The sequence below is a fragment of the Saccopteryx leptura genome, chromosome 5 (assembly GCF_036850995.1).
Source record: "Saccopteryx leptura isolate mSacLep1 chromosome 5, mSacLep1_pri_phased_curated, whole genome shotgun sequence".
In the NCBI taxonomy this organism is placed as follows: Eukaryota; Metazoa; Chordata; class Mammalia; order Chiroptera; family Emballonuridae; genus Saccopteryx; species Saccopteryx leptura.
The window spans coordinates 69,049,269-69,067,699 of record NC_089507.1 but is presented as its reverse complement, the minus strand read 5'-3'; the positions used below and the strand labels follow the sequence as shown (position 1 = coordinate 69,067,699).

Sequence of the window (18,431 nt, the reverse complement as noted above, 5' to 3'; positions counted from 1 at the left end):
AATAAATCTCATTTGGCCATAGCGTATAATCCTTTTAATATGATGCTGGATCTGATTTGATAGTATTTTGTTAAGAATATTTGCATCTATATAAGAGATACTAATATGTAGTTTTCTGGTGATATCTTAGGCTGGCTTTAGTAACAATGTAATTCTGGCCTCAAAATTAGTGAGGAAGTATATTCTTATCTTTTGAAAGACTTTGATAAGGACAAGTATTATTTCTATAGACATTCTAGTGTTGATTCTTTAAACATCATGAAGCTATCTGGTCCTAGGATTTTCTTTGCTGGGAGTTTTTTGTGTACTGATTCAATCTCTTGTTAAAGGTCTGTTCAGATTTCCTATTTCTTCCTGAGTCAGTTTTGGTGCTTTCTGTGCTCCTAGAAATTTGTACATTTCACTAGGTTATTTAATTTTTGGTATACACCTTTTTTTAAATAGTTTTCTAATTCTTCTTTATTCCTGTGAGGCTTGTAATAAAATTTTTGTTTTTACTCCTGATTTTCACCGTTTGGGTCTTCTCCCTCTTTTTCTAGGTTGTCTAGCTAAAGATTTTTCAATTTTGTTGATCTTTTTAGAGTCAACTTTTGTTTTTATTGATTCTTTCTATTGTTACCTAGTCTCTATTTTATTTATATCTGCTTTAATCTTATTTCCTGCATTTTGTTTGCTTTAGATTTAGTTTGTTTCTTTCTTATAGTTTCTTAAGGTGGAAAGTTGATTTGAGATCTTTTTTAATATAGACATTTGTAGGTATAAATTTTCCTCTGAGCATTGTTCTTACTACATCTCATAAACTTTGTGTGTGTTTTTTCATTCATCTCCAAGTATTTTTTAATTTCTTATGATTTCTTTCTTTGTCCTATTAGTTAATTTCTTCATATTTCTGAATTTTCTTGTTTTTCTTTTATTATTGATTTCTAATTTTATTCCATTGAGGCTAGAAGACACATTTTGTATGATTTCAGTCTTTTTTAATTTAACAAGATATTTGGGGGGGGCTCAAACATACAATCTGTTCTGGAGCATGCGCTTGTGCCCTTAAGAAGAAATATGTATTCTGCTGTTGAGTGGAATTCTATAGATGCTGTTAGGTGTAGTTGATTTATACTCTTTTATAAGTCTTCTTTTTGCTTGTTATTTTCTGTATAGTTGTTCAATCCATCATTAAATATAAGATTAATGTCTCCAACTGTTATTACACTGTCTTTATCTTCCTTCAACTCTGTTAATTTTTTGTTTTATGTATTTTGGGACTCTTGTTTGATATATGAACATATATATATATATATATATTTTTTTTTTTTTTAGAAAGAGAGAGACAGGAAGGGAGAGAGGGAGGAGGTGATCAACTCTTAGTTTTTTTTTCATTTTAATTGTTCATTTGTTGCTTCTTATATGTGCTTTGACCCAGACGCTCAAGTCAAGCTAGTGACCCATGCAATGTTGCCACCCTGTGCTCAAATTGGCAAGCCTGTACTCAAGTCAGTGACCTCAGGGTTTTGAACTGGAGACCTCAGCATTCCTGGTTGGTGCTCTATCCACTGTGCCACCACCAGTCAGGCTGAATAACTTTTTATTAAATGATTTTCCATCAAATAAGTTATCTTTTCATTTCCCATTAGTGATAGAAACAATGCAGCATAATCTGAATTTATTATATTAAGTATAATTGGATGTTCTGATTAATTTTTGTTGAACATCTTTTTGGAACACCTACTCTCCTATATGTAATATACATGACAGAATCTATTTTCTCTAAAAATTTTGATTATCTATGTGCTACAGAAAGATAATACTTTTTATTGACTGTTACCATGAAATAAGATATTATGTAAAAAGGTGACAAGTAATAATTGTATAGCATAACATATAAAGTGCTTGTATCATATATGTACATTTCTCATTTAATCGTCATGTTACCGGTGGAGTAATGAAGCTGGATTTTACTCATTCAGTGATGTTATGTTATAGCTTGAAATTAGCCACTAGCCCTGGCTGGGTAGTTCAGTTGTTTAGAGCATCATCCCAATGGGCAGAGGTTGCTGGTTTTGATCCTGGTTAGGGCACACACAGAAACAGATTGATGTTTCTGTCTGTCTGTCTGTCTCTCTCCCTTCCTCTCTCTCTAAAATCAATAAATTTAAAAAAATAAAATTAAATAAAAAAGAAAAATTCTGGGGCAAAAAAAGAACTAAAAAAAAAAATTAGCCACAGATGCAACATTTATTCCATAGAAATGAGAAAATGCTACCAAACTGGTCATTCTGTCCCATTAAGAAAGAGTTGTTAAACTTTAATTAGTGTACCACTGCTTCATTCCTATTTTTCAGATTAAATACAAAAACAAAGCCTGAGGTTTAAAGAGTAGAAATACGTCCCTCTAAATTATTCATCTATTTAAGTGGTAAAGTTAGATTATCAAACACAGCCCTCCTACTGGAAAATACTTTTCCTTTCTAAGTATTCCTATGGCCCCCCATGCATTCTCCTTTCCTAACCCAACAGGTTGGCCCAAAGTGTGTTTGGATTGTTGCTACAAAATCCGTTGTGAGCATTGATTAAATAGAATTTGCAACTCTTTTTGTTAACTGCTGTTAACAGTAGAGAGTCAAGGGAAAAAATATATCCACATACTGACATATTAGTGATTAAGATTTTATTCTGCCAAGAAATTGAATTCTTCTCCAAAAGCCTTTTCTTTTGGTCTTTTAAAAATGATATTGGACAACCATTAAAGTTGATGTAAAAAAACTCCTTTGGCAGAGGTAAAAAGATCAAGTACACTAAGTTCAGTCAATGTAACACTGTTTGGTAGGTTAGCAAGGTCACAGTGTGAATAAGGGAGTGTGCTGTACTGTTTACACAGTTATTTGTGAGCTTTGGTGGAGCTTGAAAATATTAAAGTCTTGATAGCAACGGCTAGAAAATGAATTTCCTTCTGAATACTTTTCAAGACACAGGTTCTCTTCGGTTTTTGTTTCATCCTCGTTGGCACCCACAACCTGTCTGTTGCTACAGGCTGAATGAAGGACAGCTTAGTCTTCTATAAACTTACATTGCCTTTCATTTTACCTCCTTTGGGCCAAAAGCTTCACTTTCATTATTATATTTCCTCTCCTGTCACATCTCCAAGCTTTCATGTGCAATAATACTACAGTGTGTCCGTAAAGTCATGGTGCACTTTTGACCGGTCACAGGAAAGCAACAAAAGATTATAGAAATGTGAAATCTGCACCAAATAAAAGGAAAACTCTCCCAGTTTCATACCTATTCAGTGCAGTTTGATGTAGGCGCACGCACAGATTTTTTAGGGCTCCTTAGGTAGCTATCCCGTATAGCCTCAACCGACTCGTCACTGATTGATGGCCTACCAGAATAGGGTTTCTCCACCAAACTGCCGGTTTCCTTCAACTGCTTATCCTACCAAATAATGTTATTCCTATGTGGTGGCGCTTTGTTATAAACGCGCCGACATACACGTTGCACTTTGGTCATGGAATAGAATTTAGCGAGCCACAGAACACACTGAACTTTCCTCTGTACCATCCACATCTCGACTGATTGGCCGTGGGCTGCTGTGCTGTATACGCTGTGTTACATCATCATCTGTGCATGCACACATGCTTCCACATCATCCTACAGAAACTGGGAGGGTTTTCCTTTTATTTGGTGCACATTTCACATTTCTGTCATCTTTTGTTGGTTTCCTGTGACTGGTTAAAAGTGCACCATGACTTTACGGACACACTGTATTTGCTTCAGGATCCTGGGGTGAACACAGTATTCTAATAAATGATTGACCTCTGCTGAGAGTGGAAGATTATATCCTGTATGTTTTAGTCTCTTCTCTTCTTCATGTATCAATTATAGTGCTCACTTTTAAGTACAATACTACTTTTCTCATTTGTCCCATTTTTATTTTATTGCATATTTTTTCTTTCTGAATGAACTATTTCTATATTTGTTCTGTATTTGTTCCTAAGGAATCTCATGGAGTTCTTTTTGTCTCTCTTCTTTTAACTAGTCACAACATTTATAATCTGCCTCCCCAATATGTTAGTCACCCAAACAGTTTAGCGACATTGGCAAAATTTAGAAATGTATTTAATTGTTGTTCCTCCCCCAAGTCATTAGTAAATTGCTTGGAACTCAGGACCAACTCCTGTGCAGTTTCATCCTCAGCGCATTTATTCTAACACCCAGATAACAAAGAGCACAAGGACTACCTGCTACTCAGTAGTGCACACACCAGGGTGATGACACAGTGAAGATGTAACATGGAACTAAGTAACAAAGCTGAAAATGAAACAAAGGCCTAATAAAGTGGTAAAGTTAGAAGACAATAAGAAGATTGTCCATACAGAGATTAAGGACCTGGAGCCAGACACATTCCTATATTTTAACTTCTCCGACACTTTAGAAATTGTTCACTATATATATATAATAACGTTTGTGTGATGGCAACTGACTTCTTTTCCAAAGCTTCTACAGAGTTAAAAATGATTTTATCAGTCTTAATGTAGCTGAATTATTTTTTACTTATTTACTTTTATATACTGTTCACAAAAATTAGAGGGTATTTTATCACTTCATATTCATTTTTGAAATTTCCCCTAATTTTTGTGAGCAGTATACTTGTTATTTGCATAATAAGAACTATGGTCTCTCCTTCCTAGGGTTGTTGCAAAACCTCAAGGAGATAACCTGTGTAAAATACTGAACACAGTGGGCATGCCATACATGATAAGCACTAAGTAGTTGTTGCTGTTGTCATTATTAATGCTAAAGCACCCACCATTTCTGAGCACCTGTGATGGGCTAGGTGCTACAAGTCAGTTATGGTTCTGACAGTAATTTAACTGGTTTGTTTAGCACTAAACTAAAGCTGAAGCCTCCATGAAATTATTTGTTTCTGAACACAGTTTCTGGTTTCAGATTGGGACCCACCTTGGAACCTGAGGAAGTGGTAAGCGAGCTGATGAAGGGGATCCTGACGGACCGGAAAATGATTTTTGTTCCATCTTCTATAAAACTTTTAACAGCGCTAGAAAGGTAAGCAACAGTTATGTTTGCTAGCATTATGAATATTTATCTATCACATGGTTTTACTGATTTAAGGCCAAATTTTTGTAAAGTACGGTGAAATGAAATTCAGTGAATAAAAAATAATAGCCTTAAAGAATCCATCAGGTTTTAAACTATGTTTGTGAGTGATTGAAGCACGATTGATATAATGGTTGAGTGTGGGAACTGAATAATTTCCATAAGCCTTTAAGTTTTCTTTAAAGAAAAAAATTTGTATATTTTTGGAAGTCTTGTCTTAAAAATGAGTGACTGAGAAGGGAAGTTTTTAAGCATTAGCACATAATGGAATCATAGACAATGATGTTAGAGGAGGCCATAGTTAAGTACTATATATTCATTTAAATAGACCACATAATCACTGAGCTCTTATTTTGTGCAAAATTGTACTGAAGCCTAGGAATTGCTAAATAATTTTAGAGGTCCTTGAGCCTTGCACTTGAGATGTGGTCCATGGGACAGCAGCATTGCATCACCTTGCAGTTTGTTAGAACTACAGAATCTAGCCTGACCAGGTGGTGGCACAGTGGATAGAGCATCGAACTGGGATGCAGAAGACCCAGCTTCGAGACCCCGAGGTCACTAGCTTGAGCGCGGGCTCATCTGGTTTGAGCAAGGCTTGCCAGCTTGAACCCAAGGTCACTGGCTTAAGTAAGGAGCGGTCACTCAGTCTGCTGTAGCCCCCCCCCTCCCCACAAGGCACATATAAAAAAGCAATCAATGAACAACTAAGGTGCCACCATGAAAAATTGATGCTTCTCATCTCCCTTCCTGTCTGTCTCTCCCTGTCTGTAACCTCTTTCTGACTTTTTCTGTCTCTGTCACAAAAAACAAACAAAAACTACAGAACTCTCCTGATCTCTTGAAGCAGAATTTGCATTTTAATAAAATCCACGGAAGATTTGTTTGCGTATTTAAATTCAGAAACATTTCTTTAGAGCAGTAGCTCTCAACTTTGGTGTACATTGGAATTCATTGGGAGTTTTCAAGATGCTAATGCCTGAGACCTCCTTCCCAAGATTCTGATATAACTGGTCTGGAGTGTGGCCTGGTCTCTGAGAGATAGAATGACTTTCCCTATGATTCTAATGTACAGCCAAGATTGAAAACCACTGATTTAAAGAATGCCTCATCATAACACATTGTTTCATCACTCATCTGGGAAAGCTGTGTGGCCATGAGGCTGGTCAGGTAACGAGGGGAAACTGAAGAGGTGCCTTAGGTAAAAAAAAAAAGTCTTTTCTTGTCCCTAGAGTCAGGCTTTTCCAACATGGTAGAGGATCAGGATTACTGGGGAAGTTAATTTAAACATAGATTCCTGGATCTCACCTATTGAGATTTTAATATAGGGTGTTTGAGTTGAGACCATGAAAGCTGTATTTTTTTATTATTATTATTAATTTTTTTAGAGAGAGGAGAGGAAAGAGAGGGAGAAAGAGAAAGAGTGGGAGGGGAAGCAGGAAGCATCAACTCATAGTAGTTGCTTTCTGTATGTGCCTTGACCAGGCAATTCCAGGGTTTTGAATTGGTGACTTCAGCATCCCAGGTCGACACTTTATCCACTGTACCACCACAGGTCAGGCAAAATCTGTATTTTAACAGGCGATTGCCATGAGCATTTGGTTCAAAGATCATACCTTGAGAACTACTGACCCAGAGATTAAAAAAATATAAGAGATTAAAAGTACTAGGGTGGCCCTGGTTGGTTGGCCCAGGTAGAACATCCACGGTATGTGGATGTTCTGGGTGGATTCCCTGTCAGGGCACACAAGAGAACGACCATCTGCTTCTCCACCCCTCCCCTTCTCTCTCTCTCTCTCTCTCTCTCTCTCTCTCTCTCTCTCTCTCTCTCTCTCCCTCTCCCTCCCTCTCTGTTCCAGTGGTTGTCCCAGGCACTGTGGTCTGAGGCGCTAATAAATAAATAAATAAATAAATAAATAAATAGCTAGGTTGTCAAGCAACGGAACAACACCCTTCAAGGACAGGGCATCGCCCCATAGGAGGCTTGCTGAGTCGTTCGTGGTGGGGCACATGCAGGAATCTCTCAGTGCTTCCCTGCTTTACACTTAATAATAATAATAATAATAACAATAATAAAAGGCACTAGGGCTTGTCAGGTTTTTAGACCCATCTGCTAGGAACTGTGGTTGAACATACTGAACATACTTAAATGTTTAGGTAGTGAAGCCCAGGATCTTCTTGGTGGGCAAACAAGATGTTTAGCATTTTACTTGTCACATCTCCTAAGTAAGCATTCAGTAATTACAGTCCTTTCGAACAGTGATTTTTAACCTTTTTATACTTGGAAACCGGTGAAAATAGGAGAATTATTTCAGGGACTGCTAAGGTAGAAATCACCCTGAGCATAAGTGATTCTGACTAAGATCATTGGATCTGTATCTTCATACAGCATCAGGGTGGTTTCTCTTTTGTGGGCTGGCATTAAGTTTCTGATAGACAGGTCTGCAGACCAGCGGTTGAAAAAACACTGCTTTAGAATATAACTCTATGAGGGAAGGAGCCCATTTTCATCACTAATATCCCCTGCATTTTGAAGAGTTGATGGACACATTCAAAGCATTAAAATGTTCACTGAGTGAACAAATTAATTCTGTTTCATAGATCTTTAACCCAGAAACTCAAAGTTTGTGCTCTGTAGTTAGGTGAAGCTGTGTTTGTGTGACTGTTTGCAATGTGAACATGATGTGTTATTTAACTCTTTTGAAGCTCAGTTTCTTTATCTGTCACATGGAGACAAAAATAGGGCTCTTAGGGAAATGAAAGAATGCACTTAAAGTGTTTAGTAAGCTATAAATACTCAATAAATGTTGTATACCACTGTTATTTTATTTTTTATCTTATTTTCCTTAAGTGAGAAGTGGGAGGCAGAGAGACAGACTCCCACATGCATCAAGATTGGGATCCACCCAGGAAGCTCCCTATGAGCCAATGCTCTGCCTATCTGGAGCCATTGCTTGCTCCATTGCTCACTTCGTTGCTCAGCAACCGAGCTATTTTAGTGTCTGAGGTGAGGCCATGGAGCCATCTTCAGTGCCTGAGACCAACTTGCTCCAATTGAGCCATAACTGCAGGAGCAGAAGAAAGAGAGAGAGAAGCAAGTGTGAGAGGGGTGGAGAAGTAGATGGTTGCTTTCCCTGTGTGCCCTGACTGTGAATCAAACCCAGGATATCCACACACTCAGCCAACACTCTACCACAAGCCAACCAGCCAGGACCTATATCACTGTTATTTTAATAATTACCATTACTATTATCATTGCCCTGGTTTTCCCTATGAATGTTCAGTGCTCAATTTCCAAATTTTATTTTAATGCCATGTAGTTATACTGATTTACATAATCTATATAATTTCTCTCAGACTCATTGGAATGTGACAAGTTCTTCAATATCTCTTAAGTATAGAGTGGGGAGAAAAAATTAGATCCACTAGATACCTATCACTGTTTAAGCATTTTATAGGAACACGTTGGTTCTTCAACTTACACTCTGCTGTGAGTGTTAATTTTTTCATTTACATGTGAGGAATTTAAACTAAAAAGTTATATAACTTGTTCAACATTATGCTCCAAACCAGGTGTATTGTCTGTATTTTCATTGAGCAATTCTGCATCCCCCAGTCTCTTTGTTTAACATTTTAATAATATAAAGGAAATGGATTTAATTGGAAAGAACATATAGTAGTGACTGTGTTAAAATTTTTAATCTTGTTGAAGATGAACATGTTCATGATACATGATAAACATAAATATTTTAAGAAAAGATAACATGTACTTAATACTAATTTCCTAATTATGTTCTTATATCTTTCTTATAGGATCTTTCCTGAACGTTTTATGACAATTTTAAAAGGAAAGCTCGATGTTAAGTTTGATGCAGTTATTGGATATAAAAGTAAAAAACAATAAGTGCTTGGGTTTTTTTTGTTGTTTGTTTTTCTGAAAATTGATTTACCAGGTTTAAGTTGACTTCATCTGATATTAACCAGCTTGGACTTCTGCTTTTCCTAATTATCCTTTTTTTTTTCTTCAATATCACCTTTTGAGGCTCTGGTAGTGCTCATTTATTACCACTGTTCTTTAGCTGAAAGCTAATTTCATATAATGCAAAGAAACAAATAGCAATTGCCTTATGGAAAAATGGATAAGAAGAACAAAAGCAGATTTACATAATTCCTAAGATTTTGTGAGTCATCTGAAGCCTCTGCAAAATTTATACTATAAATGTTTGAGATATATTTTTATTTTTCATTACAATTAAATTTTGTATAATTCACATTTCCTTTTTCTATTGTACATAAAATTGAAACTTCAACCTCTCTAAATATAATAAAGGACTATATCTAGTAGCATTTCACAATGAATTTTACGTGATATAAGAAATGGCATTCAAACATTTCATCCTACCCATTACCACTGTTTCCTAAAGATACCTCACATTTCAGTGCCAAACATTTCAGCACAAGGAAACTGGAGGTGGACACATGTTGTAAATTGAAAACACATCATTGGGATTTAAGGCTGAGAATTGGGAAAATGTACTTATAAGTGGCAATAATAAATGGATCAAGCTTAAACTTGTGATGTTTCCATCTTTTTATTTTGAATAGAATATGACTTAACTTTCAAATTAAAAGAAAATGGATTTGGTACTCAAAGATCTTTCTCTCTTTCTTTTTTTAATTTTTTAGTGTCTGGAAATTAGATGTGAGTGAGACTCAGTGAAATGGTAATATAAGTTCGGTCCTCTAAATTGAAAAAAATAAGTATGTTTATTGTATTTCTATTAAAGAAAAATAGTTTCAAGAATATGTTAGACATGCAGTGGCCAGTAATGCAGTGGATAGAGCATCGTCCCAGATACCAAGGTTGCCGATTAGATCCCAGAGTCACTGGCTTGATCTGGAGTTGCCAGTTCAATCCTGAGGGTACTGGCTCAACCTGAAGGGTGCAAGTTTGACACAAAGTCACCAGTCACGACATGTATGAGAAGCAATCAGTGGATGTACAACTGAGTGGAACAATGAGTTGATGCTTCTCTTCCTCTTCCTTTCTCTTTCTCAAATCAATGAAAAAGAAAAATGATTATGTTAAACACATGAAGTAAAGAACATACATATCAAGTAAAGAACTTTGGCCCTTATATCAGAGAGTTCATACTCAGAAACATAAATCAGAGTCACCCCTATAGAACGTAGCAAATGAATCACATTTAGGTTCAAATGCTGCATGGTAAAAGATTTTGATTCATTTTGTAAACAAGAATTAATATTTATTCAACATGTCCTTTTTTGTGGCAGAGACAGAGAGAGTCAGAGAGAGGGACAGATAGGGACAGACAGACAGGAAGGGAGAGAGATGAGAAACATCAATTCCTCATTGCAGTTCCTTAGTTGTTCACTGATTGATTTCTAATATGTGCCTTGACCCGGGGAGGGGGGCTACAGCAGACCGAGTGACCCCTTGTTTGACCCAGAGACCTTGGGCTCAAGCTGGTGAGCCCTGCTCAAACCCAATGAGCCCATGCTCAAGCTGGCAACCTCGAGATCTTGAACCTGGGTCCTCCACGTCCCAGTCCGATGCTCCATCCACTCAGCCACCGCCTGGTTAAGCTATTCAGCATGATTTAGGTGCTATCCTATGAGGAGCCACTGAGCCACTTCACCCACAGGTGTTGTAAAGTACCAAAAGCTACAGAATTAATATTAATATTTTGGGAGGCTTGGAGAACATTTTATTAATTTGGGTTAAAGTATGCAGAGAAATTGTGAGAATAGTCTCTTTACTGTGTGATTGGCATAGTCAGGATGGCCCTTGGCATTGGGTTGCAAATGCAGAGGGGAGGAAAAACATGGATCCCCAGACATTCCACTATGCCTGTGGGGAAAAGGGTGAATGGCTAGCCAGGTACAGGGAGAGAAAAGCCAAAATAAACCTTTTCTCATAGCAATGAGCCATTTGCGGGCATTTGTCCCCATGGAAACTACCTCTCCTATGTAAATGTGTATGGTTTACAAGTGTGACTCTGGACAGAGAGATAGCAGATGAACACTAGATAATATAGGAATGCTTTTTAATATGTAAAGAGACATCTTTCTACCATTGTGTTGGATTGTAAACTTTGTTTTCCCCAAAAGGATGTATGGCTTACAAATTGAACGTGGTCCTATCATGTTAAAGGACATATGACTATAACCAATAGTGGTAAGGGGCTCCTAATTGCAATTTTTGCTTCTGTACTTCCCACTTACAAAACTATAGAAACTAAGTAGAACAAAGGGCCGGCGCGCGCTCCGTCATATTTCTGTCAGAGTTCCTGCCGCTTGGCCAAGCTAGACAATAAAGCTTTCATGTGTAACCGACGGACCTTGTTCCTGTCTTCCATGTTTTGGGTCCCTCCGAATTTGGCTTAATATCCTAAACAGTTGATTTATTGAACAAATTAAGTAATCTCATCAATGTCATTGCAGATTATAAGAATTGTATGACCATCTGTTTAAGGAAGGTTGTGCTATAGATTTTGTACCATATAAGAACATTTCAGAAGGTATCATTCCTACAATAAATTTCTTCTTCTTTCCCATAAACTACCTTCTAATATAGAGAATCAAAAAAAACAATTACTGCTGGACTATATTCAATAGTTAGTTAATGTAAAGACACATCCCAGTAAAAATGCCTGCTTTCCAAATCATCCTGTTTGAATGCTCTAACTTCGATTCTTTCCCAAACCTTCACTGCAACATAGTAGAACTCTACTAGAGTATCTATGAGAATGACACTAGAATTCATAAGTCAACTTCTAATTCATTTTGAAATAGATGTAATTGTTTATTCATCTAATTAAATTTTTCTTTTTAAGATTTTATTTATTCATTTTAGGAAGGGAGAGAAAAAGAGAGAGAAGGGGAGAGTAGCAGGAAACCAACTCCCATGTGTGCCTTGACCAGGCAAGCCTGGGGTTTCCAACTGGGGATCTCAGTGTTCCAGGTTGACGCTTTACCCACTGTGCCACCACAGATCAAGCTGTTCTTCTCATTAAGTTTTTACCTGTTCCAGCTTGCCAAGGGAATCGTGAGGAGAAAGCCGATATTGAAACTTCCAGTAAGGTAATTGAGGTTCAAAGAGTACTGATAACTTTCATCTTTTCACAATAAAGGAGTTTTGGCTATTAGCAAACTTGTTTGAAATCAACACTTTTATGAACTTTGGCCTTAACCATTGTGGTTAAGTACTACTCCTTGGATACTAGGCTGACAGAATGATAATTACTTCTTTTTATTGAATGTTAACCACATGCTAGGCACAGTTTGCCATTTAATCCCACAGCAGTCTTGTGTGGCAGGCATTGTTGAAGAATTTAAAATAGCTGTGAACACAGCAGTTGTAAGCAGGAACGCAGAGGAACCTTAGAAGCTGGAGCGCTGCACTGTTGGAAGGTGCACGATAGAATGAATACTGTACGGGTTCTGCATTTAGTTCTTTGCGTTTTTCATAAAAAGCTGCTCCAATTCACCAACATCAGGCAATTACTACTGTGACTCCAAGTTTAAAAACTTTTGTCATTTGAATAAAGTTAGTCTTATCTGTGAACCCACTTTTCAAAGGTTAGTGGGAAAATCCATCTCAGCCATCAACAGGGCTACTTCGCAAGGTTACACCAAAATCAGTCTTACATTGATTGCCTTGCAGTAAATGGGGAAGACTCCTCATGTCAATTATCATATTGCTTTGTGGTCCTAAACTAAGATCTTAATGACAGATGGCTCTCTCTTTTACGGGGTATAGACATCCTGACTGCAGCAAAAACCCGCCCTCCAGTGACACACAACAAAGCCTTCCTCTGAGCCGTTCCTGTCACCCTGGAGCTCTACCACAGCACTGTGAGACTCACTGACCTCTCTTCTATTCCCTTTGAGAATGTTTCTATGCTCACCTTCAGAAACACTCTTTCCTGCCTCACCCCCATGCCACCATGCTCATTGCCAGAAATGGACTCTTCTTAATGGAAATGGAGGTTAGAAAGAGTGGGGAACCAGGCCAAGGAAAAAGGTTAAAATTGACCTTTAATACATCTTCAACATCAACTCCGCTAGGGAGTAAATGGCTAGTAAGAATTTTAGTGTGGGGAAAGGGGGCAATTATTAACAGCCTCCTCTTCCAGGCTGGCTGATAGACTTTTTCCCTTGGTCAATTCTCTGTGTGTGACACCATTATTCCAATTTTATAGATGAAATAACTATAGCTCAGAGGTTCAAAAAACTAACCTAAAACCACACAGCTACTTGGAGGTCAAGCTGAGGATTTGAACCCATGTTTGCTGACCTCACTATCATACAGCCTCAGTGAAATTCTTTATTAAACCATCACACTAAACACCTTCTACTTTTTTTACCCCAACCTTCCTTGGTACTCAAAATTACCCAATGAAAATCTCTGGTGGCAATTAAGGATACCTCATCTGGGAATTATTTCAAGAAGAAATAAAATGCTATAATGCTGATGTTCAACTAATCCACTTGATAAAGTTCCTGCCTGGCCTGGCCCAACATCACCACAGTATAATTTATTAATATTAGTATATTGAGCCTGAAAATACTGGAAGTTTTAATCTATACTGGTTATCAAACCCGAACCCTTCCTCTCCGACCCTCATTCCTCACCTCACCAAAACCTCTAATCCCCACCACGCACATTTAATATCAGTACCAATTCTCACATTTATATTTCCAGCCTGAATCTCTTCTCTGAACATCAGGCACACAAATGCTTTCTTGATAGTCTGCCTATATGGCCAAGTTATCCCAAACTTGCTCCTAACCCCATTATTCCAGTTGGTTAGGCCAAAAAATTTAGTATCATTCTTGATTCCTCTCTCATTTCCCACATCCATAATAAAAACAATTCTGCCTGACCGATGATGATTCAGTGGATAAAACATCAACCGAGAGTGCTGGGGTGCCTGGTTCAAGGCCCCTAGGTTCCCGGCTTGAGTATGGGCTTGCCAGCTTAAACACGGGGTCACCAGCTTGAGCATGAGATCATAGACATGATCTCATGGTTGCTGTCTTCAGCCCAAGGTTGCTGGCTTAAGCAAGGGGTCATTGTCTCAGCTTGAGTCCCTCAGTCAAGGCACATATGAGAAGCGATGAATGAACCACTAAAGTGTAGCAACTACAAGTTGATGCTTTTCACATCTCTCATCCCTTGGTCTCTCCCTTTCTGTCTCTCTTTCTCTCTCAAATTAATAAAATAAAAAACCCATTTCAAAAAGAAGGAAAAAATTGCTCTACCTTGAAAATATATGCAGAATTCTATTACCTTTTATCACCCCGCTATGATCTAAGCCACCATCACCTCTTGTTCCCTTTGTGCCTGAGCGGCCATGCAGAGTGGCCAAGCGGAGTGGGCAGGCTGCATGGCTATGCAGAGTGGGCAGGCTGAGTGGCCAGACTGATTGGGCAGGTTGTGGGGCCAGGTTGAGTGGCCTGGCTGAGTGGCTATGAGGAGTGGCCAGGCTGTTGGGGCAGACAGAGTGGGCAGGCTGAGTGGCCTTCCTGACTGGGTAGGCATAGTGGGCAGGCTGAGTGCCATGTGGAGTGGCCATGCTAGGGGCCAGGCTGAGGGGCCAGACAGAGTGGCCATACGGAATGGTCAGGCAGAGTGGGCAGGCTGAGTGATCATGTGGAGTAGGCAGGCTGAGTGGACATGTGGAGAGGGCAGGTTTAGTGACCACGATGAGTGGCTAGGCAGAGTGGGCAGGCTGAGGTAATTCTCTGCTGACTACATTTTATATGGCTAGCTGCTTTCATTTATGTTTTCATCACCAGACTAAACATCACTAGAGAGGAGGGACTGTAACAACAAAGACAATAAAAACTGTCATTTTTTTGTAAGGAAGGTAAAAGTTGGCTGGAGATCGTGAATCCTTGACAAAAAGACTACCATGACAGATGATAAAAACTATCTGAAAATACTCACACTTTACTACTGGAGTTTGGCTTTCAAACTTGGAATGGAATCCTAAGCTGCAGTGCACCACAAAGGACCCCAGATGAGTCACAAAAACTTTGTGAGTTTTTGGTCTACATGAAAATATGTCAGGTACAGTACTTACTATGCAACCTAAGTTTGTTATCTTTTCCTGTTAACAATGACAAAGCCATGAATGACCATTTCAAGATCTAGAGCATGTTAACACATCCACTCCAGTTCTCCTGGACCTGTGGACTCCACCCTGACTACCAACAGGCATTCTGGGGAGGTTAGAAAAGGGAACATGTTCTCAAAGAGAAAGGAGAACTTGGATTCCCGTACAACACTGACATAAGAGGAGAGAATGCAAAATCCCAACAAACTCAAAAACTCATTCTACAGATACCTGAGATTTTCACTCCTTTGCTCATCCTATCCAAAGCTCTGCCCTCTAAAGACCTGGCGCAGTGTTGCTTCAGGAATTCCTATTGTCCTTGATCTGAATTAAGCAGAGCCAGACCTCCAAGTTGAATGAAGGACAGACTTGTGTTTGTGGGTAGAAAAGAGTCTTGAACTCACCAGAAGGTTACATTTAGATGACCATTTGACAATATGAGGCATTGCATACATCTTCCAAAATTACCTCTCTGTCATCATTTCTGTACAGCTGAAAAACAACTGCAATGGAGAATCCAGGACTTGCAACTCTCTTAACCAAATCATATTGCTGACGATCAATCAGCTAATCAATACATAATTGATTGTGAAGATAGCCAGAAATATCAGCCAATTTGTTAACTGTGAGGAGATATAGACAAAGTCAATGAGCAAATTGGAGCAAAGACATTAAAAGAATGTAATCAAAATTGCTGTGAAATTTTGGATATTTTATGATTAGAATTCTTGACATTTATCAAATACCTCCAGCAATCTCTTCTATGCAACTTGCATGAAATATGTTCTCCTTTAATCCTCCATCATCTCTTTGCATTTATTAAAATAAAAACAGAAACATGAAATAGTATATTTTCTGAAATATACAAAGAAAATAAGGTTATTTAGCTAATTATTTTCCATGAACATTATTGGTCATAAGCCTGACCAGGCAGTGGCGCAGTGAATAGAGCATCAGACTGGGATGCAGAGGACCTAGGTTCAAGACCCTGAGATCGCCAGCTTGAGCACAAGCTCATCTGGTTTGAGCAAAAAGCCCACCAGCTTGGACCCAAGTTCGCTGGCTCCAGCAAGTGGTTACTCGGTCTGCTGAAGGCCCATGGTCAAGGCGCATATGAGAAATCAATAATGAGGTCAGAGTAATGGCGCGGTATGAAGCGATACTGATAAATCTCCCCCAAAACTCAACAAAATCTTCAACCAGAAACAGAAAAACCTATCCTTGGAGCCTCCAGATGTTTCGCAATACACCCAAAGGTATGGTCGAGCGAAAAATTGGCTAAATATATAATCAAACCCCAAAGGAATAGGGAGTAAGAAATGCTTCGCCTTCCTCACTAACCTAAATAGGGCTGCTTTCACTGGGAACTGAGAATATAGAAACTAAGGCAGGCAAAAAGGGTGAAGAGATCCAGGCCGCGGCACAAACGGCCGAACCAGGCTGTGGCATGGAGATCCAAGCCGAAGAAAAACTGTGCCTGTGGCAACACGGGCAATACAGGCTAACACTCGCATCAAACCCAGACAAAGAAAGACAAGTGGGGCAGCCATTTTCCCCGATCTCCTGGTCAGCGCGCGCAGATAGTGAGCGAGAGATTCCTCTGAATGTCTCGGCAGTGCACGCCTGTGTTATCCCACAGAAGAACAGAGTCAGGGGACTTTGTGTGGGCCAAAAGCGGAATCTCCGGGCTGCCCAGCACCCTGAAAAAAAAAAAAGCCACGCACGGGGGGAAGTGAGAGCCAATTCCAATGCTGGAACTTTTCTGTGCGGGCGAGGGTTTCACTCAGAGTGTAAGACTGCCGGCCTGATATTCTGGTCTGCGCACAGATAGTGAGTGAGAGTTCCCTCCAAGCGCCCCGGGAGTGGGCGCCCACCCGTTATACCAGACAGAGTGGCAGAGCCAGAGGTCTTTGAGTGGGCGGAAGCCCCGCCTGATTATGCTAGCAGCTCTGACTGACTGAGCCTTACCCAGAGCCCTGTGTTGAGTGGGAATAGAGTGGGGAGTTGCCAGCTCTTTGAGCCTCTTACTATCTAGGCAGAGGCAGCAGCAACCCCAGAGCTGGATTATCAGGCTACTAATTGAGGAAGGAAAGACTAGGAGAGAGGCTCCAGGAACACGGACTCTCTCACTGTCAGAGCCTATAAATGCTAATGAGCCTCGACTGCCAACAAGACTGAAGCACAATACATGACATCACCATAGAGACTTATCAACTGCAAACCTCTACCTGAGCATGCCAAAGGGGCAGAACCCGGGGTAGAGTCACCGACCAGGAAGAGGGAGAGAAAAGAAAAAGCAAGAAGACAACCTCTCAAAATCAAGAATAACCTATCCCATTTTATTATATTTGTTTGTTTGTTTCTCTTATCTTCATTCTTGATTTTTTTTTCCTCCTCCAATTTGGTCGTTTAACTCTCTGCTGGTCTTACTCTCTCCTCTACTTGAACTACACTACCCATAAGTGTTACATCTCCCATTATCTTTTCTTTCCTTTTTCTTTCTCTCTATGAGGGTTGCACTCCAAAACCCTTAACTCTCTCTCTCTCTCTCCTCTTTTTTCTTCTTTTAGTGGTTCCCTCTTTTTTTTTCTCTCTCTCTCTTCTTTTCTCCCTCTATATTAGTTTTTTCCTTTCTCCTTTATGTCTCCTCTCATTCAAACCTCAATAACGAACAAATTATCTTATTTGGAATTCAAACTTATGTCATCTCCGACTGATTCTTTTTTAATATTTCAATATTCTTTTTTATACTTGCTATTTCTTTATTTAGGTGTTTGTCATGACAATTCATTGTTGTTCTAAGATTCCTAAGCATCCTTACTATCATTATTTTGAACTCCGCATCCGGAAGTTTGGTTATTCCCATATCACTCAATTCATCTTCTGAAGGTTTCTCTTGTGGTTTCATTTGGATTGCACTTCTTTGTCTTCTCATTATGTCTGTGTTTTGGGTGTTTTTTGGTAGAGCTGGTTAAGTCTATGCTTGGTGTTTTCTCCCTCCAGTTCTCAATTGTGTTATTTCTAGGTCTTCTTGGGTTGGCATCAGCTATTATTTGTAATCCACTTTCAGATTTGGGTTGCTTTGAAGTCTTGATTTGTTTGTTTTTTTAACAGGTGATAGTCTTGTTTACTGATCACAGCAGGGGGCTTCCTTGAAACTGTATCCTGGAATGTGGT

General features: G+C 39.0%; 1 protein-coding gene across 1 annotated transcript in view; it reads left to right on the top strand.

The window, feature by feature from the left end:
- LOC136405290 (estradiol 17-beta-dehydrogenase 11) overlaps positions 1-9,681 on the top strand; it is a 43,920-nt gene extending 34,239 nt beyond the window's left edge. The window contains exons 6-7 of the mRNA XM_066384541.1: positions 4,942-5,058; positions 8,923-9,681. Coding sequence (XP_066240638.1) covers positions 4,942-5,058; positions 8,923-9,013 — 208 coding nt within the window. The 3' untranslated portion in view covers positions 9,014-9,681. The remainder of the gene's footprint in view (positions 1-4,941; positions 5,059-8,922) is intronic.
- The last annotated feature ends 8,750 nt before the right edge of the window (positions 9,682-18,431 follow it).